This window comes from Mustela lutreola, chromosome 15 (assembly GCF_030435805.1).
Source record: "Mustela lutreola isolate mMusLut2 chromosome 15, mMusLut2.pri, whole genome shotgun sequence".
Taxonomy (NCBI): Eukaryota; Metazoa; Chordata; class Mammalia; order Carnivora; family Mustelidae; genus Mustela; species Mustela lutreola.
In genome coordinates, this window is record NC_081304.1 from 42,992,864 (window position 1) to 43,017,279 (window position 24,416).

At 34.8% G+C, this 24,416-nt stretch overlaps 1 protein-coding gene across 4 annotated transcripts in view; it reads left to right on the forward strand.

The window, feature by feature from the left end:
• The window catches only part of TAOK1 (TAO kinase 1), a 175,277-nt gene that overhangs the window by 95,619 nt on the left and 55,242 nt on the right, over positions 1 to 24,416 (forward strand). For all 4 annotated transcript variants that reach the window (XM_059148070.1, XM_059148071.1, XM_059148069.1 and 1 more), the window contains 8 exons: positions 407 to 508; positions 1,938 to 1,983; positions 2,513 to 2,609; positions 4,688 to 4,801; positions 7,716 to 7,807; positions 17,223 to 17,316; positions 19,733 to 19,814; positions 23,252 to 23,419. In XM_059148070.1, coding sequence (XP_059004053.1) covers positions 407 to 508; positions 1,938 to 1,983; positions 2,513 to 2,609; positions 4,688 to 4,801; positions 7,716 to 7,807; positions 17,223 to 17,316; positions 19,733 to 19,814; positions 23,252 to 23,419 — 795 coding nt within the window. The remainder of the gene's footprint in view (positions 1 to 406; positions 509 to 1,937; positions 1,984 to 2,512; positions 2,610 to 4,687; positions 4,802 to 7,715; positions 7,808 to 17,222; positions 17,317 to 19,732; positions 19,815 to 23,251; positions 23,420 to 24,416) is intronic.

Sequence of the window (24,416 nt, forward strand, 5' to 3'; positions counted from 1 at the left end):
GTACTTACAATAAGTTTACTTTACTTACAATAAGTAAAATAGAAAAAATAAAAAACAAAAAGGGGGAAGTTGAACTAATGAAGAAAAATCACTGTAGTATATAGTTTTCATCAACATGCTTGGTGTGTGGTGGTAAAATTTTAATGAGACTCATTGATGATAAATTTTATCAAACTAAAGTGCTTCTGCCTTGAATAAAATAACTTTATAAATTATGAATTGAGTCTAAACTATATAAATGAAATTACTTTTAAATTTATTAGTTTGCTATTTAAGTATTAAAATAAAGCAAAGTTGTATGCTCTCATTAACCCTGCTTAAGCTAGTAATTACTTTTTTCTTACATAACTTTCTAAGGAAAAGCAACTGTTCATAATTCTTTTCTTTATTCCTCTCCCCCCCACAGAAATGGCAAGATATTATTAAAGAAGTCAAGTTTCTACAAAGAATAAAACATCCCAACAGTATAGAATACAAAGGCTGCTATTTACGTGAGCACACAGCATGGGTAGGTGTTTGCCCTCTCCTTGCTATAATTTTGTTGCTATTGGTTTAGAATGAATTAATTCAAGAATATCTCAAAATGGTTGTGTAAAGCCATGCAAAACACCTTGAAATGTTAGTTTCATACTGAGCAAGGAAGAGAAGCTTTTCTTAGAACTCCTTGGCAGTAAAAGATAATAGAACTTGTACAAGTTTACTGCAGAGATTTGGCTGACCTTTATGTGCGTGTAAAATGTTCTCTGACATTTTTTAGTATCATCATTTTTCATATGGTTATCAAGCATTGTACAGTAATCCTATTATTCGAGGGTAAAAGTTAGCATATCTTTTTGACATAAATATGTTGTAATCTATTTAACCACACAGATTTGGTGAATTTTGGTGAAATATGTACTGATTATAATTCTTTGGCTGAATAATACTAAAGGTAGAAAACTGAGACACTTTATTACAACAAGTGGAGATTAATTTTCTTTTTTTCCCATTAAAGTGACAAGGTAGTATTCCAGCAGTGGTATAGGCATAATAACTGTATCTTTAAAGAGTAAGTTTTCAGGGTGCCTGGATGGCTCAGCAGTTAAGTGTCTACCTTCAACTCAGGTCATGATCTCAGGGTCCCGGGATTGAGCTCTACATCAGACTCCCTGTTCAGCAGGGAACCTGCTTCCCTCTCTCCTCCCCATTTGTGCTTTCTGTTGCTCTGTCTCTCTCTCCCTCTCAAATAAATAAATAAAATCTTAAAAAAAAAAAAAAAAGAGTAAATTTTCTTTTAACAGAAATAGATAATAATAGGGCCTACTTTATAAGGTGGTTGTGAGGATTAAATTAGTTAATACGGGGGCACCTGGGTGGCTCAGTGGGTTAAAGCCTCTGTTTTCAGCTCGGGTCGTGATCTCGGGGTCCTAGGATCAAGCCCCACATCGGGCTCTCTGCTTGGCAGAGAGCCTGCTTCCTCCTCTCTCTCTGCCTGCCTCTCTGCCTACTTGTAATCTCTGTCAAATAAATAAATAAAATCTTTAAAAAAAATTAGTTAATATGTATAAAATATCTAGCACACAGGAGGTCCTCTGTATTTGCTTCAAGGAAGCATTTAAACTGTAACCTAACCTTTGTACATATAGATGCAGAGGACAGTTTTCCATTTCCTAATATTTAGAACAATGTAACTATATTCCTTTATAGTTTTAGTTAGTAATTATAGATGAAGTATACATCTTCTACAAGTGATTGTGTATTGGCATAAAAGATTAATGTATTATTGACCTTATCATTTAAGAAATTACTAAATACATAAATGCTTATTTTTTAAGGTAAATAATGACTAGCTTTATTTTACTTAAGGTTGTCTTCTTAATCTCTTTGGTGAATTTATTTTATCTCAAATAGAATCTTTTTACTAATTTAGTGCTTTTACAATTTTTCTTCCCATGTAGCTGGTAATGGAATATTGTTTAGGATCTGCTTCAGATTTACTGGAAGGTAGGTTTCCTTTAATTATTCAGGAAAAAAAAGTATTAGCAAAAATACAATGAGAATTCTTATCTTAAATAATGTAAAAACTTACCAGAAAGAGTAGAAACCTTCACCTTTTCTAGATTCTCATCATGGTATGCACTGTCCTATAGTAGCATAAAATAGGTGAATTTTCTTATAACTTACCAAGCATTTTTCTTCATTCTTTGTCGTTTAGCTTAACCTATAGCTTCTGTTCAAAATGAAGATATGTGAGAATAAAGGGAAAACTTGTCTTTTGTTATTTTTGTTTTTATAATCAACTAATTGTTGAATGTTAGCTTAGAGGGAAATACGCTGTGAGCTATATACTTTAACAATTAGGCACAACTGTAATTCCATTTACAAATTTCAGTGGCCTTGTTATATTGTTTTGGGGAGCAAATCTTCTCACTAAATGTTAGTTTTTCAAAATTGCCTGAAATATTAGATGTTTATTTTTTAAAACAAAAATACTCTGTATAGTAATTATTTTCCCATAAATTCTTATTTTAAGTTCACAAAAAGCCATTACAAGAAGTGGAAATAGCAGCAATTACACATGGTGCTCTCCAGGGATTAGCCTACTTACATTCTCATACCATGATCCATAGGTAAGTGCTTTGATAATTATGTATTAACAGCAAATGACTTCCTGGGTTTATCAACCATAGAACTTATTAACACTAAAAGTTTTGTTGGTTATAGCCAAATAAAAAATTTCAGAATCTTATAAACTCAGTTTTTAGGTTGTCCTGCAAACAAGCCAGTACATTTGATCTCCTTTTAGGATCAGTTGTTTGTTTTTTTTTTTTTTCTATAATGATAAAAGATTTAATTCAAAATTAAATTTTAATTTTCCTTTTAGGATCAGTTTTATCTTTGTCTACATGTGGTGCTGGGCTTTCTGACATTTCTGCACTTTATAGATTTGTGGTAGGAATTTTTTTTTTTTTTTTTTTTTTAAAGATTTTATTTATTTATTTGACAGAGAGAAATCACAAGTAGATGGAGAGGCAGACAGAGAGAGAGAGGGAAGCAGGCTCTCCGCTGAGCAGAGAGCCCGATGCGGGACTCGATCCCAGGACTCTGAGATCATGACCTGAGCCGAAGGCAGCGGCTTAACCCACTGAGCCACCCAGGCGCCCCTGTGGTAGGAATTTAATTGTAGAATATTTAATTTGGGGGCGCCTGGGTGGCTCAGTGGGTTAATAAGCTGCTGCCTTCAGCTCAGGTCATGATCTCAGGGTCCTGGGATCGAGTCCCGCATCGGGCTCTCTGCTCGGCAGGGAGCCTGCTTCCCTCTCTCTCTCTCTCTGCCTGCCTCTCCATCTACTTGTGATTTCTCTCTGTCAAATAAATAAATAAAATCTTTAAAAAAAAAAAAAGAATATTTAATTTGGTATATGGAAAAGACATTAGGAATTATGTAGTCTTACTTTTTTCATGTTACAGATAAAGCAATGCCCCAGTTTATGACTAATTTTTCTGAAGTTTACAAAGCCAGACTAGACTAGAACTAAACTTTGGTCTTTTGCGTTTCTGGTAATTGATAAGCCAGTTTTGTTCCATTGATCCCATGACATGAACTTAACACTCTGTACTTTTGAGTATTAATCCTTGATGATCCCTAATAATAGATAGTAACGTTAAGAGTAAAGAGTAAATGCATTTTTAGCATTGATACAGGTTTTGACTATTTTAAAAGGAAACTAGCTTGTGAACCAGGCAATATATATTAAACTAGAAAGTAGAGTCATTGTGAGCTAAATGGCTTACCATTTTTTTTAAGACGAGGATAGTAAGGTCCAAGAGAAGTCTACATGCTAACAAATAAGTGAATGGAAGAGTTGGAATTAGAACCTAAGGTCTTATCAGCCTCAGAATACCTCTTCTCCTTTAAAAAGCAAATGGAAGGAAAAAGATTTATTTAATATTATATCTATTACAATACTCTAGTTAGAATTGACAAGTGCTTGGAAATTTGGTTGGGGTTTTTTTGGTTGGTATTTTGGTTTTGGGTTTTTTGTTTGTTTGTTTGTTTGTTTTTTGGAAAGGTTAAATGTTACGGTACCAATTGCACATACCATCTTATTATATAAATATCCATAATATTCTTACTTTGCATGGATAATATGTTTGCTAATTTTAAAAAGTAAGCTTGAAAGTAAATTAAAAAGTAAAACCTGTTAGATACTACATTATCCATGTGTTTCAGTTTTATTTCTTGTTTAGTTAGGAGAACTGTGGTAAGGTTTGGAAATGATAAGAATAACCTTCAAAAAAAATAAATTTGGTGTATTAGATCTTTTTAAACTTTACATGGTACGCTCAGAAATCTTAAAATTATGAAGGACTCGTCAGCTAATTAAACTCTATTTTTAAAACCATTATTTGTATCAATAAACAGGAACTCAAGTATAGACTATGCTCTAATTACTTGATTTTCTGTCTTTTGTCTTTGCTGCTATTTTGTCTTTTAGAGAAGAAAATTATCTCTGTATATTTATATCACTTCTCTATTTTTTGCTTTTGGATCTTAAATCTCATTATCCTAATTTAGAAATTATCCTAGGACTTAATTACTTTGATTTTTCCTTCCCTATTGTAAAACTTATTATTTGATTTTTATCATTTTCAACACAGTCTAATGAACAAAAGAGAAATAATTTTCTGTGTTCCTTAAACCCAGAGATATCAAAGCAGGAAATATCCTTCTGACAGAACCAGGCCAGGTGAAACTTGCTGACTTTGGATCAGCTTCCATGGCATCTCCTGCCAATTCTTTTGTGGGAACGCCATATTGGTAAGAATAATCCTATTTGCTGTTGATCCTCATGATTGAAATAGGAAATGTGTGATTATACTTTTTCAGATGTCTATCTTTTTCTTGTAATATAATGGTATTGTGGACATTTTAGCTTTAAGCATAGTTAGTTTCAGATAGAGATTTGGAGTGCTGTCCTTACATCTCCTGTTTTATTCATTTGTCCCCTTGACATTTTCTTCTGTATTATAACCTGCATCATATTTTGGGTATGGAAGTAAAAAAATTCAATGAAAATCCAAGTGAGGAGAATACAGAAATGCTAAGTGGAAATTTGTGTGTTTTCTTTATATTTTTATTTACCATATATTGGTACCTTCAGACTAAGAGTACCAGAAGACTGATGGCTGATTTGGAGTTTTCTGGTTTTATTTTTTATTATGGAGAATTTCAAATACACATAAAAGTAGACAAAAGTGTAATGAAACCTTGCATATCAGTCACCCAGCCCAGGAACAATATCTCATGGCCATTCCTACTGTATGTACTCATTTTTGTCTCCTCCCTGCCTCCGCCATTATTGTTAAGCAAATTCTAGACATCCTCTGTTTTATCCATAAATAATTTTTGTATTAATGTCAGCAAGTTTGAAGGGAATAATTGTCCAGCACTTAAACTTCCATATGTTCTTCCATATGAAGAGAATGATGTCTTAGGTCCACTATATCTTCTTTCCCACCTACCTTTCAAATCTCCCTCTCCTACTTTATAAAAAATAGTACTCCTTACCATCCTGAATATTACAGTGCTGCAGTGGTGTGGGATATAAAAGCCTCAAAGCAACACCAGAAGAATAATTTGAGAATCTATAGTAACAAATTTTGAAGAGTCAGAACACAAACTCTTGGCAAGGCCTTGTGCCTTTTCAGTCATCTCCATTCCCTTTTACTCCTTGCTTTTTTTCTCTCCTCAATTATCTTTCTCCCCTTCTTTTTTTCTAGTGTGTAATTCGTAACTGAGATGGTTGTCATGGGGACACATTAACATATTGCTTGCATAGAAAATGAAGTCAGTCTTTTTCCAACAGAAAGTGATTCTGATTTGACTGATTAATATGACAGTGAAGACTGGCATTGCTAATTGGCTTATACAACAGTGTGTTGTTCTTTAATAAATCAAATGAGCTAACTCTGCAGCTCTGTGTTTTAAATATTTTAAAATCACATATAAAGCATAAAAGCATATGCTATGCATTATATCCTTTATGGCTATTAAGTTTATAAACTTTAGATAACTCAGAAATGTACAAGGGGATAAATAATTTTCATAAATTCATTAGAGGCAAACAAATTTAAAAACTTGAAGAATTTCTGCTCTTCCATTGCTCTAGATGACCAAAAATTTCTTATGTCCTACTTTAGGTAGACTCCCTTTCCCTTCTATTAAAAGGATTCTGTGAGCAAATATTTCTTAATATTTGCTTAATGGTTCTCCTATTTATAAATTAATGGTGAATATTAGATAAAGGTCCTGAAAAGTTCTGCAATAAAAATAAAATTACTTGTTTTACTCTGCCTTAATTAGTAATTTCCCAAACTTACTTCATCTGAAAGAATCTTGCGGGCCACCTGGGTGGCTTCATTGGTTAAGTGTCTTAAGTTTTTTTATTTCCGCTCAGTCATGATCTTAGGGTCACGGGATCTAGCGCCATGTCAGGCTCCATTGCCTAGCATGGAGCCTGCTTTCTCTTTCTCCTTCTCCCTCTGTCCCTCCCTCCCCATCTCCCTCCCTTCCTCCCTCTATTAAAAAGAAAAAAAAAAAAACCAACATCTTGGAAATACTCTGGTATTGACAATTGAAAATTTACTTTATTTACATATTCATTAATTTTTATATAATGTACTTGGAACGTAGGAACTAGGTACATATTTAGATGTCATTACACCTAAGCTTAAACACACTCACACTCTGGTATATGGTGACTGCCCTACCTAAGTATCGACAATTGTTCTAAGTGTCTTTCTATGTTTAACAACAGATACAAGTCAAATACCATCAAAAATGTTAGACTCTAATTAGAGACATGAATTAATGTTCCATTTTATAACCAAGACACCTGTAAGGTTGATAATTGTGTTATTGTCTTTGTTGTGAGCTGCCCTAGCCACTTTTATCATGGAACACTATTCCTATTTAAAAGGAAGAGTGACAAACTATGGTTATTAAGTGTTGGTTATTGTGGCAGATATTTTCTAAAATAAATGAAGTGAGCTTGCAGGGAAAATGATTTGATAGCATTCAGTGCCAATGATAAAAATTCCATCTTTCAAGCATAAATCAGACTTTCATAGTAACATCCTGAGACCAAAATATTTAAGAATCACTGGCCTGAGGGGAGTGCCTAGGTGCTTCATTCAGTTAAGAGTCTGACTTTTGATTTTGGTTCAGGTCATGATCTCAGAGTTCTGAGATCGAGCCTCAAGTTGGGCTCCACTCTGGGTCTGGAGTCTGCTTAGGATTCTCTCTCTCCCCATCTGCCCCTTCCCTACTCTTTCTCTATCTCTTAAAAAACAACCACTACAAAAAAAAAAAAAAAAAAAACTATAAAAAAATAACAACAACAAAAATAAAATCCACTGAATTGAAAAAAAAAATTACTAGCCTAAGGGCTAAGGGTTATATAATATTAGAATATGCAACCCTGCTCTGGGGCATCTTTTCTTTAGGATGCTGCTTAATGATAATGACAGATGGCGAGAATGAGTCTCACAGTATATATGCAGTGGTAAATATTTCCCTAATGACCTGTAGGGCATTTATTTCTCATTATAAAAATTCTTATCTAAACACGATGTCTAGAATTCACACAGGTGTTCTCTATGTAGATGGTCATTGCATTTTTAAAGAATAGTACTTTTTTTTTTTTTACTTTAAATGACATTTTATGTTTTAGGATGGCCCCAGAGGTAATTTTAGCCATGGATGAAGGACAGTATGATGGCAAAGTAGATGTATGGTCTCTTGGAATAACGTGTATTGAACTAGGTAAGCATTGTTCTTTATTACTGTGTAGTAAGTTATGATCAGTGTTGTACCTCATTTTCTGTACCAAAGCATAGCTTTTTATTTTTTATGTCTGTTAGTAAAGGGAGCAATAAATCTATTAAAGTTTTCACTTTGGTTATCTGGTAATTTTTATATATATTAGGTGAGGTGTATTTGCTGTGTTAAATTAGGTCTAAAATAATTTTCCACTGTGGTATTAAGTATTTATGTCTAATATTTAATGGCTTTGTTAAACATCTAAATAAGTCTGTAATTACAAGATTTACTATCTGTAGATAGTCTCTACAGCATAGACGAATTACTTACCTCTACCTAGGATGCTTATTACTTTGAATTAGGTATTAGAATTAGGTGTCAAGCTTCTTGACATACTGTAACAATTTGATTTTATGCACACATTTTATTCTGTTGCCCATAAAGGGAACTATGCTTAAGTCAGTGGACCATCATAACTTTACTAGCATTCTCAGTGTAAGTGAGCCAGGTCGATAATTGAATTGTCACTGTAATTGAAGATGATGTCCATCTTCTTGATTCTCCAAGTTTATCCCTTTCCATCCTATAATCTTTCCTTTTTTTCTTCTTATAAAAATATTCCAGGGGCACCTGGCTGGCTTAGTCTGTAGAGCATGCAACTCTTAAGTTTGAGCCCCATGATGGGTGTAGAGATTACTTACTTAGGAATAAAATCTTAAAAAAAAAATTCCATTAAATTTTATTTAAAAGTGGGAAATATTGAGAATATTTAATTGAACCATTCTAGGAGTGACCACAAATCAAAAATAACACATTAAAAAGAGAATCCATGTGAGGGGTCCCTGGGTGGCTCAGTTGTTTGAACATCCAACTCTTGATTTCGATTCAGGTCATGATCTTGAGGTTGTGGGATTGAACTCTGCCTTGGGCTCCAAGCTCTGTACAGAGTCTGGTTGTCCTCCCTCTGCACTGCCTCCTGTTTGTGCAGGCACATGCTCTCTCTCTCTCTCTCTCTCAAGTAAATAAATAAAATCTTTTAAAAAAGTAAAATTCATGGGGCGCCTGGGTGGCTCAGTGGGTTAAGCCACTGCCTTCGGCTCAGGTCATGATCTCAGGGTCCTGGGATCGAGTCCCGCATCGGGCTCTCTGCTCAGCAGGGAGCCTGCTTCTCTCTCTCTCTCTGCCTGCCTCTCCATCTACTTGTGATTTCTCTCTGTCAAATAAATAAATAAAATCTTTAAAAAAAAAAAAAAAAGTAAAATTCATGTGTAATTTGGTTAAATTATTTTCAAATTGAGTTAATCTGTTTTGTAAATAGGGAAATTGAGGTAAAATAGAAATCAAAATCTTATCCTTATATAGTAGATAAAAATTATAATTTCCATTATAAACTATGCTTTTCTATCTTACAGTCTTCATATTTTCCCAAAATTATATAATCTTTAGGTATGTTTGCTTTTATTATAATTTCTACATTAACCATTCCCTTTAAGCTCTATATTATTTATTTAATTTATTTTAAAGTATGACAGCATCAGCAGACAGATTTAGAGATACCATCATGTCGTTCTCTTCTGATCTCTTAGTCTCTCTTTGAGGTTTGCAGAATTTTTTTTCTATTTTAAAGTGTTTTAACCTCAATTCTTTTAATCTCAGTTGTTCCTGCAGGTAGATCCTCATTAATTTCTTGAGAAACCTGGGTGTAAATGTAGAGAAGCTGCTTAATACACTCTGGCCATGGGGTATTTTTACATACTTGCGCTGGTTGATACATACATGTACCCTTTGGTGATAGTGAAATCACCTTAATGGTGTTGTTAGATATTATTAATCTATATTAATATTTATTTGATTAGAAAAGTATTCATTAGGGGCACCTGGGTGGTTCAGTGGGTTAAAGCCTCTGCCTTATGGCTCAGGTCGTGATCTCGGGGTCCTGGGATCGAGCCCCACATCGGGCTCTCTGCTCGGTGGGGAGCGTGCTTCCTTCTCTCTCTCTCTCTGCCTCTCTGCCTACTTGTGTGACCTCTGTCAAACAAATAAATAAAATATATTTTTTTTAAAAAGTATTCATTAACCAGTTGTACTGCTCAGAAAGAAAACTCCAGTTTCTGTGGAAGGGCTTATTTTTCCAGACTTTATAGCTTCTCTCTCTTTTCTAAGATTTACTTATTTATTTAAGAGAGAGAGGAAGAGAGAACCTGAGAAGGAGGGGTAGAGGGGCGGCTGAGCTGGAGCCTAACTTGGGAATTGATTTCATGACCCTAAAAGCACAACCTGAGCAAAAACCAAGAGTCAGAGGCTTAACCAAATTCAAACACCCAGGAACCCCTCTCGTTTCTCTTTATTGTAGCTAATAAAGTAGACTTTGTTCACAATGAGAGTATTTATACTTAAAGCAGTATCAGAAAATGAAACGGCCTTTAGATCATTTTAAATGAGTGAGACATTCAAAGAAATTCTTAGAGTTTTAGTCATACTTTTGGCATCTTCAGCTTTTATAATCTTTCATAATCACTTTTTAAAATTTTACTTACAAATGTTTTTGAATTATGAAGTGCTAAGTTAGGAACTACATTTTAAGCCTGCTTCTGGAATTAGAGGAAAGTAAGTAGCACAGGCCAATAAAATTTTCTGCAGTGACTGAAGTGTTCTGTATCCGCATGGCTTTTGAGCACTTGAAATGTGGCTGTTGCAGTTGAGTAAGTGAATATTGAGTCTTATACTATTTAAAATAAATTTAGATTTGAATAGTTACATGTGGCTAGTGACTACCCTGTTAGACAATATAGATCAAGGGGTGTGATTTTCAATGCAAATTAGAGTTGCAGTCTTCAGAAATATATCTGTTATATACTTTTCAACTTCCAAAATAGTTAAGGATAAATAAAATCTTTAAAAATAAATTAATTAAGTAGTTAAGGATAATGAGTTTTAAAGCAAAGTGTGTTCTTAGTGCAGGTAGGAGAACAGATGTAAGTTAGTTGTACTGACCTTGGTTTTGGTATATATAGTTATTAAGAAATACTTTCATACTTTGTTATAAAGATTGAAATAACTTGGTCATGTCTTATGACCAAGAAATCTTAAAGTATAGGATTTTTCATGGGTGAGTTTATATATTTGTTTACAATTAATCTTATGAAAAAGTTCCCTAACTTGTTGTTTTTCAGGCTTTGTGCCTGAATGTACAATTGTGTCTATAAAAGTAAAATTTACCACTTTTTTCCTGATTATAAAGTGTATGTTGAGGACATAAAATTTCAGGGGAAAAAAGCAAAAAGAAAATAAATCAAAATAACAATAACTACAGTAATTTAGTGAATATGCATGATAAAAAGATGTCGGTTGTGGCATTGGAAACGTAAAACATGGAGTTTGGAGAGTAAAAATGTAGAACTTTAGAATGTGTTCATACGAAGTTGTTACCAACTTAAAGTAGACTACTCTAAATATAAGTTGTTTTATATAAGCCTCATCGTAACCACAAAGCAAAAACCTATAGTAGATACACAAAAGAAAAGAATCTAAGCATACTAATACAAAAAATTATCAATTCACAAAAGAGATTAAGAGGAAAGGAACAAAGGAATTACAAACAATTAGCAAAATGGCAATAAGTACATACTGTCAATAATTAATTGTAGGGGCGCCTGGGTGGCTCAGTGGGGTAAAGCCTCTGCCTTCGGCTCTGGTCATGATCCCAGGGTCCTGGGATCGAGCCCTGCATCAGGCTCTCTGCTCAGTGGTGAGCCTGCTTCCTCCTCTCTCTCTGCCTGCCTCTCTGCCTACTTGTGATCTCTGTCAAATAAATAAATAAAGTCTTTAAATAATAATAATAATTAATTGTCAGTGGACTAAGTTCTCCAGTCATAGGTTGGCTGGACAAGACCCATCTATGTAATGCCTGTGAAAGACTAATTTCAGATGTTAAGCACATACACAGACTAAAAGCGAAGGGGGATTATAAAGATATTCTATGTAAATAGAAACTGAAAGAAGGTGCAGTAGCTATATTTACATTAGACAAAATAGCCTTTAAAACAAAGACTGTATGGACACCTGCCTGGCTTAGTTGGTAGAGCATGTGACTCTTAATCTCTTAATTCAAGCCCCATGTTGGGCGTGGAGCCTAGTAAAAACAAATAAAAAAAAGTAAAGGAGCACCTGGATGGTACAGTTGGTTAAGCCTTTGACTCTTTATCTCCGGTTGTGATCCCAGGATTGTGAGATCAAGCCCCCATCAGGCTTCATGCTCCCCACCAAAGTCTGCTTAAGTTCTCTCTCCCACCCCCTCTTCCTCTGCCCCCCCTTCCCCCACCTTGTTCTCATGTACTCTCAAATATATAAATAAATCTTTCTTAAATAAAATTTTAAGAATATATAAAACAACCTTGGTAAGAGACAAAGAAGGGCATAACATAATGGTAGAGAGGTCAGTCCAGCAGCAAGATAGAAGATTTGTAAATATTTATGCACCTAAGACAGGAGCACCTAAATATGTAAGGTGGTTTTGACACACCTAAAGGGAGAAATAGACAGCAATACAGTAAGAGTAGAGAACTGTAAAACCCCACTTTTATCGATGGATAGATCATCTAGACAAAAAAATCAACATGGAAACATTGGCCTTAATACGTTGAAACAGATGGACTTACCAGACATAATATATACAGAACCTTTCATCCAAAAGCAACACAATGCATATTTTTCTGAAGTATACATTGAGCATTTTCCAAAATAGATCAAATGTTAGACCACAAAATAAGTCTTAATAAATTTAAGAAGATTGGAATCATATTAAGCAACTTTTCCAACAAAGTGGTATGAAACTTAAAACCAATTATAAGGGGGCGCCTGGGTGTCTCAGTGGGTTAAAGCCTCTGCCTTCGGCTCAGGTCGTGATCCGAGAGTCCTGGGATCGAGGCCCGCATCCAGCTCTCTGCTCGGCAAGGAGTTTTGCTTCCCTTCCTCTCTCTCTGCCTACCTCTTTGCCTACTTGTGATCTCTCTCTGTAAAATAAATAAATAAAATCTTAAAAAAAATTTATAAGAATAAAACTGGAAAATCCACAAATATATGGGGATTAAACAACATCCTACTGTAACAACCAGTGGGTCAAAGAAGAAATCAAAAGAGAAATAAAGATACCTGGGATAAATGAAAATGGAAATACAACATACTAAAATGTATGAGAGGCAGCAAAAGTGGTTCTAAGAGGGCAGTTCTTTGAAATAAATGCTTACATTAAGAAATATCTCAAATAATATAATTTCATACTTCAAGGAACTAGAAAAAGAACAAACTAAGGCTAAAGTTAATAAAAGGAAGGAAATAGCAAATACCAGAGTAGAAATAAATGAGATACTAAAAAGCCAGTAGAAAAGATCAACAAAACTAAGAGCTGGTTTGTTTTTCTTTTTAAGGTTTTATTTATTGGACAGAGATCACAAGTAGGCAGAGAGGCAGGCAGAGAGAGAGAAGAGGAAGCAGGCTCCCTGCTGAGCAGAGAGCCCAATGTGGGGCTCTATCCCAGGACTCTGGGATCATGACCTGAGCTGAAGGCAGAGGCTTTAACCCACTGAGCCACCTGGGCACCCCTAAGAGCTGTTTTTTTGAAAAGATAAACAAAACAGAAAACCTTGTCTAGATTTACCATGACAAGAGGACTCAAATGAATTCAGAAATGAAAGAGATGTTAAAACTGAGAACACAGGGGCACCTGGGTGGCTCAGTAGGTTAAGCCTCTGCCTTTGGCTCGGGTCATGATCCCAGGGTCCTGGGATCGAGCCCCACATCGGGCGCTCTGCTCTGCAGGGAGCCTGCTTCCTCCTCTCTCTCTGCCTGCCTCTCTGCCTACTTGTGATCTCTGTCAGATAAATAAAGAAAAAATCTTTAAAAAAAAAAAAACTGAGAACACAGAAATACAAATTATCACGAGAGACTACTATGAATAATTAGATGTCAACAAATCAGACAACCCTAGGAGAAATGGATAAATTCCTAGAAACATACAACCTACCAAGACTGGCTCATGAAGAAATAGAAAATCTGAACAGACTGATTACTAGTAAGAAGATCAAATTAGTAATCAAAAACATTCCAACAAACAAGTTCAGAACCAGGTCATTTCACTGGTGAATTCTAACACATAAAGAAGAATTAATAGTAACCCTTCTCAAACTCTTCCAAAAAAATACAAGAGGTAGGAACACTTCAAAACTCACTTTATGAGGCCAGCATTACCCTGATACCAAAAGATCGTTACCCTGATACCAAAAGGTCCCTTTGGAAAAAGAGAAGGACACTAAAAAGAAAATTACAGGCCAATATCCTTGAACAACATTGATCCAGAAAACCCTCAACAAAATATTAGCAAACCGAATTCAACAATATAGTCAACTGACCTTTGAGCAACATTTGAGTTAGGGAGAATGACCCTCTCATGAGCCATGGAGGTGGCTCAGCATAGAGTGTCAGAGCCCAAGTCGGGTGAAGAGGTGACAGTAGGGGAAACTTCCTGTCATATAGATTCAGAGTCTAAGGAGGACATCTGTGTTTCGGGGTAGCCTGATACAGTGTTCCTAATCAAAAGGAAGAGAGCTGCTCTCATAAAGATTGATCAGAAGAGCCACATTGCAGAGAGGTGAACCAGTTTTTGGTTGGTTTTAGAAACTGAATGGATAAAGAATTGTTCACACTATAGAGTAACTTGGAATGGGGCTTGAAAACTTGAGCAAGGAAAAACTGCAACAAACTTGAGCGAGGAAAGGGAGACATCTGCTTAAGAGAGAATGTGGTAGGGCGCCTGGGTGGCTCAGTGGTTTAAACCTCTGCCTTCGGCTCAGGTCATGATCTCAGGATCCTGGGATTGAGCCCCACATCGGGCTCTCTGCTCAGCGGGGAGCCTGCTTCCCCCACTCACTCTCTGCCTGCCTCTCTGCCTACTTCTGCTGTCAAATAAATAAAATCTTTTTTTTTTTTTTTTTTAAAAAGAGACGATGTGGTAGCAAAGATGGGAGACTGGTTACATACAGGGAGATTTTATCAAATAAGAAAATACTAATTAAGTGTGATAAGAGCAAGGTTCCTCTTTGTTAGAAGAGTGTGACAAATAATGGAAAAAGATAAAGCTAGAACTCCATTGTTTCATAAACATGTTGAATGTGCATGTATGTATATAAATTTTTATGTGTATGTGTTTCCTAACTTTGTCCACTGAAAAGATAGAAGAACAGTGATACCTTAGTAGCAGTGAGCACACCTGTTGCCACAGCTCCTTGGAAAATTGGTGGAAACCTTGATCTGGAGTGTGGAAATACAAGATAAGCCTGGAAAATCTTAGTGTGCCAAAAAGCAAGGAAGTGATTAAGAAATGATAGGGCCATGTCAAAAAGAAGCCAATAAAGTGTTCTCATTGCTCAAACATGAGGCATTTTGAACATCAAAATAAAGGATAGTAGCAGATAATAAAATAGAAATCTGCAAGTCTGTGTAATAGGAAAATTAAAGTTTTATGAAAAAAACAGGATGTTTATATAGATTCAAAGTATCTTCTCAGGGCGCCTGGGTGGCTCAGTGGGTTAAGCCGCTGCCTTCGGCTCAGGTCATGATCTCAGGGTCCTCGGATCGAGGCCCACATCAGGTTCTCTGCTCAGCAGGGAGCCTGCTTCCCTCTCTCTCTCTGCCTGACTCTACTTGTGATCTCTCTCTGTCAAATAAGTAAATACAATTTAAAAAAAAAAAGTATCTTCTCAAAAAAGATACTAATTACAAAAGGAAACAAAGAAACTTACCATGAAGAAGTCTGACAGACACAGCTTTAATTGATATAATGCGAACACCATCAATAATGGAAGCATTCAAAATCATGCACCATCTCATAGAATACAATGAGAAAAATAGAACACTTCTGTGATGCTATGTAACCCAAATATAATCATAGGACAAACCCAAATTGGAGGGACATTGAAGAGTCTTGTATAATTCAAAATGACTTCAGCGGTTACCTTAAGAGACCAGAAAAAGAGGAGCAAAAGGCATTTGGCTGATTTAGTAGGGCAAGTGACTTTAGATCTTGGGGTTGTGATTGGTTCAAGCCTCACATCAGGCATGAAGTTTACTTAAAAAGAAGGAAAGAACGAAAAGAAAAAGAGCAAATTCAACCCAAAATAACTGGAACAAAGAGAATTTTTAAAAAATCAAAGCAGGTGGGGTGCCTGGGTGGCTCAGTCGTTTTAAGTATCTGCCTTCTGCTCAGGTCATGATCCCAGGGCCCTGTGTTTGTTTTCCTACTCAGTGGGAAGCCTGCTTCTCCCTCTATCCCTCTCCCATTCTCTTGCATATGAATTCTCTCTCAAATAAATAAAAACTTAAAAAAAAAAAAAAGGGAATCAAAAACCAAAAGAATAGAGAAAACCAATGAAACAAATAAAAAAAATCCCTAGTTTTCTGAGGTCTGTCTGGGTGGCTGTCGGTTAAGATTGGAATTTTGATTTCAGCTCAGATTATGAACTCAAAGTCCTGAGATCAAACCCAGCACTGGCTCTGTGATCAGTGGGTAGTCGGTTTGAGATTCTCTGTCTCCCAACACCTCTGTTCCTGTCCCCTCCCTGGTGCTCAGGAGCTCCCCCCTACCCCCACTAAAATAAAGAAAGAAATCTTAAAAAAAAAAAAGTTTTCTGAGAAAATAAAATTGATAAACCTCTAGCCAGCTTGATCAGGGAAAAAGAAGATACAAATGACCAATATCAAGAATGGGAAGTGACATAACTACACATTTTACAGGTATTAAAAGGATTATAGGGAAATATTATGAACAATTTTACGTTAATTTATTTAGATAAGATGCACACTTTCCTTGATGGAAATGATCAAGGCTTGCTGTTGCTACAGAGGACATCATTGGAACATTTGATTGAAATTTGAATGGGGTTGAGGATTAGATGATAGCCATGTATCAGTATTAATGGCCTGATTTAATTGTGGTTTTTTAGAGGAAAGTTCTTATTTATAGGAAATACAAAAGTATTTAGGGATGGTAGGGCATTAGGCCAGCAACTTAGTGTAAATTGACACACTTGAAAAAGTTTTTTGAGCTCCACATGCAATTTTTTTTGTGAAACTTGAGACATTAAAATTTTTTTAAATTTAAATTAGTTTAATTTTTGTAAGAGAGGGAAGGGAGGAAGAGGGAGGGAGAAAATGAATCTTTTGCAGGCTCCACACCCAGCACAGATCCCAACCGAGGCTCGGTCTCCCAACTCTGAGATCATGACCTGAGTTGAAATCAAGAGTTGGGCACTTAACCGACCAAGCCACCCAGGTCTAACTGCCCCCAACAAATATTTTAAACAATGTTTGCATGCCTTTATATAACAGGCACATATTTTAACAGGAATGTTTCTTTCTTTTACAGCGGAAAGGAAGCCTCCTTTATTTAATATGAATGCAATGAGTGCCTTATATCACATAGCCCAAAATGAATCCCCTACACTACAGTCTAATGAATGGTGAGTATTGCTGAGACATATATTACTCAACATTGTGTAAATTAAATACTTTTTTATAATGTTATCAAAATGATTTTATTTCAATTAGGTAAAGTGTATTACTTGAAGAGATATTAAATTTGTTTATCTTACCCTTGTATTTATCTTCTGTTTAACATCTGCTTTTCATAAGATATATGTAATTCAGTTTAGAAATAAAGGAGAGGGCGCCTGGGTGGCTCAGTGGATTAAGCCTCTGCCTTCAGCTCAGGTCCTGGTCTCAGGGTCCTGGGATCGAGGCCTACATTGGGCTCTCTGCTCAGCAGGGAGCTTGCTTCCTCCTCTCTCTCTGCCTGCCTCTCCGCCTACTTGTGATCTCTCTCTCTCTGTCAAATAAATAAATAAAATCTTTAAAAAAAAAAAAAAGAAATAAAAGAGAGATGATGCCACATGGAAGCAGAAAGTATTGCTTTTTATAAAAATTCATAATTTATTTTTTCTTTGAACATTAGGAACACATAATCCTGATTATATAATAAATATATAATAGCATAATTTAAACATTGATACTTTATTGGGGAATAGTATATAATTTATCAAGTATAAAACATAGGTAAAATGGGGGCACCTGGGTGGCTCAGTGGGTTAAAGCCTCTGCCTTCGGCTAAGGTCATGATCCCAGGGTCCTGGAATCAAGCCCACATCGGGCTCTCTGCTCAGCAGGGAGCCTGCTTCCCCCTCTTTCTCTCTGCCTGCCTCTCTGCCTACTTGTGATCTCTGTCTATCAAATAAATAAATAAAATCTTAAAAAAAAAAAACCAATACGTAAAGTGCTTTATCAGAATCATCAGGTAATTCATAACTTTGGGATGTTCTAATTGTTATTATGATGTTTATATTCAGAATACTGTTAGCTATCTCTTGGTACTTCCTTGATTTGATTAAATTAATTTATGTAAAGAAGTTTATGGAGAACAGATTGACAGTTTTAGAAAACTAGGGTTTTTATCAGTGATAGAAAATTTTAGTGTATGTACCTAAGTGTATTTAGGTGTGTCTAACATTTGAAAAATTCTAGAGGCATATCAAGCATACTCAGTATTTTTAAATTGACAAATAGATGTATAAGTTAATGAAACTTAATTTCTTTAATGATTGCATACTTAAGGTGCATTAGTAGGTCTTTGCTATGTGTTTAGAGATACTTAGAAGGAATCCTTTGGCACAGTCTAGCATTATGGTACATATCAGTAATAAATATATTGAACACAAACTTTCTTTACACTGTTTGATATTTGGGGATTCAAAAAAGAATTCTTACGTATAAAGAACTTAAATCTTATGTGAATATGAAAGACAGACATTGATGGAATAATTGTTACTTACTGCCTTCCTCCCTGAGCTCTCATCATTAACACTGTATAAAATAATATGTTGCAGATTTCTGATGTTTTTTAAAAAGTATCCTAATTGATTTTCTGGATTTAATGCAAGTCTTATCCATTTTTTGGAAATAAGTAGGTATAAAATTGTTTCCTCCAGAGTAAATAGATTGATGTTCTGAAAATGCTAGATAGAAGATGACCCACAGGGCAGACAAGAAAGGGAGATGGCTTACAGAATGGAAAAGAAAATTGAAAAGAATGTTATCTTCAATTTGAATGCAAAGAAGAAAAAATTGACTTCCCTAATTTTGCCTCAATATAGAACAAGTTATGGTATTTAAAATAAGTGAGAGTAGAATTTTTTTAAGTTTTTAATTTAAATCCCAGTTAGTTAACATACAGTGTAATATTAGTTTCAGGTTTACCATACAGTGATTCCATCCACTTCCATACATCACCCTGTGCTCATCATGACAAATACACTCCTTAGTCTCCATCTCCTATTTCCCCCATTGCCCCATGCACCTCCCTTCTTTTAACCATCAGTTTATACTCTGTAGTTAAGGGTTTGTTCCTTGGTTTACCTCTCTCCCTCTCTCTCTCTCTCTCCCTTTCTCTCTCTCTTTTTTTTCTTAACCTTTGCTTGTTTGTTTCTTAAATTATGGGAGCAGATTTTTAAATCATCTGTGTGAATTCATCTTGGAAAATGATAAAGATTCATTGGTTGGTTTAGATAGCTTTTCATAGACTTATATAAAATCTATAGTATATTGTATTTGCTTCCCCTCCTACTAATAGGCAGATGTCTAGATTTGTGGATTTTTAAAATTACGTTTTTATTTAAATTCCATTTAGTTAATATACAGTGTAATACTAGTTTCAGGTATAGAATTTAGTGATTCAACACCTATATATAACACCCAGTGCTCAAAAATGAACGCTTCATGAATTTCTATGTCATCCTTGCACAGGATGCTAATCTCTGTATTTCTTGTGGATTTGTTTTAAAAGGAAATAGCAATATGTTCACTTGATACTTTCCTTTACAATAGGTCTGATTATTTTCGCAACTTTGTAGATTCTTGCCTCCAGAAAATCCCTCAAGATCGCCCTACATCAGAGGAACTTTTAAAGGTTAGTTTTACTAAGTCTGTTATCTACCTATAAGAAATTATTTTAAAGGATGTATTTTATTTGATTTTGGATCAATATTAAGTATGATCTACTAATTTTTACTGATATGTTAATTTTATATACTGTTCTCTTTTGGAACTTTTCTTAGATGCAGAGTCTTTTGATTTGTGTTCTCAGAATTAATTGTTTTACCATGTCTGAATAGATATATATAAATATGTAAATATTTAATATATATAAAATATATAATAAATATATATAAATATTCCAAATAGTACCAACTGATTATTTATATGTTCTAAGAATATTCCTGAGTTATAACTCCACATTTTAATTCATGTGAAACAATGTCATATTTTAAGGTTAGTAAAACATAGTTTAGCTTTGGATTTAATTTTTATGTCTGCCATATATTAGATAGTCATCTATATTAAAATAATATGAAAGAAAAAATGTATATTTATATAAATATTGTGGGAGAAAAGAGCTTTCAAAAGAAACTTAAAAATGGATATCATATTTCTCTTTCCTTTTTAGAAATATATTTTTCTAACTTGGCAATGAAAATATTTTAAGAATCATGTAAATTCTGTTTATAGAGTTTGGTTTGACTGCTTAATTTAAATACTTTGGTATATGCTTTCTGTTCTCCAAAATTTATTATTTCATTTGGAGTTTGGCCATCTTATTAATAGCAGTAATAGTATTGTTGAACTTAATATAGTACTTAAAACTAGATAAAGCAATAGTAAGTAGGATTTGACTCTCTGTCCTTGTGCCCCGAAGGAAGATTGGTGATTTTTCACTATAAGAATCAAATAGACTACTTTTATGTGAATGTTTTAGAACTTCAGAGAGTTTCAGTTTATTTTCACGAGTACACATCAGTTAAAGATACAAAGAAATTGAAAAGATCGTGTGTGTGTGTGTGTGTGTGTGTGTGTGTATAATAGTATTTGCAACCACAGTATATAGAAGAACAGTAAAATTTTAGTAATACTTGTGGGATTCTAGGTAGTGAGCTCATTTATAGTCTCAGAAATGAAAGCATGAATAGATAGGTACTCACAATAGATAGCAATGAAATGTTTAGTATAGCTAGGAATTATATTAGTGATAAATAAGCAAGATCTGTATGTAGAAAGCTATCAAACTTAGAAATTTAAGATGTATTATTTTGGGGTAAGAAGACTGAGTATTATCATAAATGGTCATATGTACCAAGCTAAGGCTCAGGAAAAAGAAAAAATCTGGCTTCTTAAACTTGCCTTATATATGCAAAAGAAGCTGTTTTGGTAATAACCCAACCCACCAGGGCCAGATATTTGGTGATTAGATCCCAAGTCTGCATATAGTATTAATTTTCCTGGTTTATAGCAGGAAATTGAAAATGATAAGGAATTATCTATCAAGTACTTCTTTCCCTGTGGCCTAATTATATTTCTGTTGCAGTTTATCATAAGAAGAATTGGTAGAAAAAAATTTAAATCTATGAGATGCCTGGGTGGCTCAGTCAATTAAGCATCTGCCCTCACCTGAGGTCATGATCCCAGGGTCCTGGGATTAAGTCCAGCATCAGGCTCCCTGCTCAGTGGGAGGTCCGCTTCTAGCTCTCTTTCTCTCTCAAATAAATAAAATCTTTTAAAAAAAAAAGTAATTAAAAATTGGAAATAACTGTGCAGAATTAGAGTAATGGTTAAATGATCTTAGCATAAATAATTGATGAAGTAACCCATAGACATTATGTTTATGAATTTGAAATAATACTTATGACAATGATAGTAGAACAAAATATCATATTGTTAAAATTCTGTAGAGAAGCTTTTTCCTCTTGGGGGAATGGCATCCATAGGCATTCAGAATGGTCAGGCCAATACAGTGGCTAACAAAACTAGGTTGTCCTGAACCCCTGGTAATAGAATCATTTACCTTTATACCAAGAAAGTTGGAAAAACACCCAAATGCACATGTGTTGTGCTCCCAGGTGGACTTTGAGTAGTTTGTGCTGTGACACCCCAGTTCTTATAAGATCATCTAAAACAAAAAAGACGTCAGTGGAGCCTGTGAGGGTTCCATGTGTGCTAAGTGTGTTCATGACAGGATCAAGTGTGCTTTCCTTATTGAGGAGCAGAAAATTGTTGTGAAAGTGTTGAAGGTACAAGTGCGGAGTCAGAAAGCTAAATAAAAGGATGTTGGGTGGCTTGGTCGGTTAAGCATCCGACTCTTGATCTCAGCTCAGGTTTGATCTCTCAGGGTCATGAGTTCAAGCCCCATGAATTCATGTCCAGCATGGAAGCCACTTGAAAAAAAAAGGAGCCAAGTTTAAAAAAAAAGTTTTTTGAATAATTAAAATACCAAAAGGCAAAAGAAAAAATTCTTTAAAGAAATTTGAATTACAAAGGTAAAAGTATTATAAGAATTATAAAAATTATAAATTTATCTCATATACATTCTAAATATATGTAAAAATTATAAAAGTATTATAAGAATTCAAGTACATCTCAGAACTCAAGGCAAAAGGTGTCTTTCTGCAATCTGTATGCTATGTATCCACAGAACAAAATTTATACACAGAATATATCTGTAAAGAAATAAGTCAAGGGGTGCCTGGGGTGGCTCAGTGGGTTAAAACCTCTGCCTTTGGTTCAGGTCATGATCCCAGGGTCCTGGGATCGAGTCCCACATCGGGCTCTCTGCTCAGCAGGGAGCCTGCTTCCCTCTCTCTCACTGCCTGCCTCTCTGCCTACTTGTGGTCTGTCTCTTTGTCAAATAAATAAATAAATAAAATCTTAAAAAAAAAAAAAAGGAAAGAAATAAGTCAAAATATAACAGATTATTCTGATGGTGGAATTGTTCTATTTTTCTGTATTAGATAAGGTTAAGCTTATTAAATGTTAGTGGTAAAAATCACTAATAATATAATGTCTTTTAAGCAACTGCTAGTTATAGAGTATTATTTATCCAGCATCTAAAGGAACTTCTTATAATACCCAAGTTTATGTTGCATAATTCACCAGAAATACATTCCTGTTAAAACCTAATACAACCCAGAAGTGAACATACCTTTTCTATGAAATCAGTTCTAATAATATGTAAACCTTTATTTAGCCCTTATTTAGGTCTCTAATTAGACTTAATTATTAGTGTTTAATTAGACTCTGATTATTTCAATGTTGCTTTTTCAGTTGGTCAACAAAGGTACCATATTTTCATAAATGTACAGGGGTAGTTATGCATGCCCAGAGTGTATGTACAGAGATGAGAGTTTGGTAAATACAAGAAGTCAAAACTCTAATAGAATTAAATAGCTATAGATTATATGTGTTATCTATCATGATTACTTAAGATAGTAAGTACACTCTGGGAAAGGGGTACATTTGTACTGATTGAAAAAATAAATAGGCTTCCACCTGACTTTTACTTTCTGTTCTTATCAGCACATGTTTGTTCTTCGTGAGCGTCCTGAAACAGTGTTAATAGATCTCATTCAAAGGACAAAGGATGCAGTAAGAGAGCTGGACAATCTGCAGTATCGAAAGATGAAGAAACTCCTTTTTCAGGAGGCACATAATGGACCAGCAGTAGAAGCACAGGAGGAAGAGGAGGTAATAAGTTAGAAATGATTCAGATATTAAGCTTTGCTTCTTTATTAGCTTCTTTCCTTGTGCAACTTGTCTTGCCATGAATGTTTTGTTTTAGTGCTTCCCAGATTATGTTTTCTTAACACTGGTCCTATAAGGTCCCAGGTGGGAAAAGGGTTTTGCATTCTTTAAACCCAGCCCCTTTGTAGTGTTCATTGATACAGTAAAGCTATGCAGAGTCTTTTATTAAAGAAACCTATTCAACTTTAATCCAGTCGCCATCAAATTTTTTGGATACTGAACTCTCTTTTGCCTTGTATGGTTCCATGGGACATGCTTTTGGAAATATTTGAAATTACAGACTATGAAAGTTGACAGTACTCATTCAGAAGTCTTTAGAGTTATCATGTGTTGTGCTCTGTCAGGGATACTTGATTCTTTGCCGTTCTGTATCACTTCATTCCATCTGCACAGTTCTAAAATACTCATTTTACAGATGAGTAAAGCAAAGCTCAGAGTAATTAACTCATAATAGGTTAATATAGGTTCAGATTCATGTATCTCAACTCTCACATGTTCTTTCCATGTTGCCTTTTAGGGAGTATGGAAATACAGATTTGCAGAAGAAATGTTACAGAACTTCCTCACAAGGAAAGATACATATAGAACTTATTATTTAAATTGCTTTCCAGGGGCACCTGGGTGGCTCAGTGGGTTAAACCTCTGCCTTCGGCTCAGGTCATGATCTCAGGGTGCTAGGATTAAGCCCCGCATTGGGCTATCTGCTCAGCAGGGAGCCTCCTTGTGATCTCTCTTTCTCTGTCAAATAAGTAAATAAAATATTTAAAAATAATAATAATTGCTTTCCAGTGAGAGATCACTTTGCATTCTGAGACCAGGAGTAATAGTTATTTACTTTTCTTTTTTAATAGTGCTACACAATTAATGAACTGTGAAATACAAGACTTTCTTAACTTACAGTTTTGGTTTTGTTTTTTAGTTCATATAGTAATCATTAGAA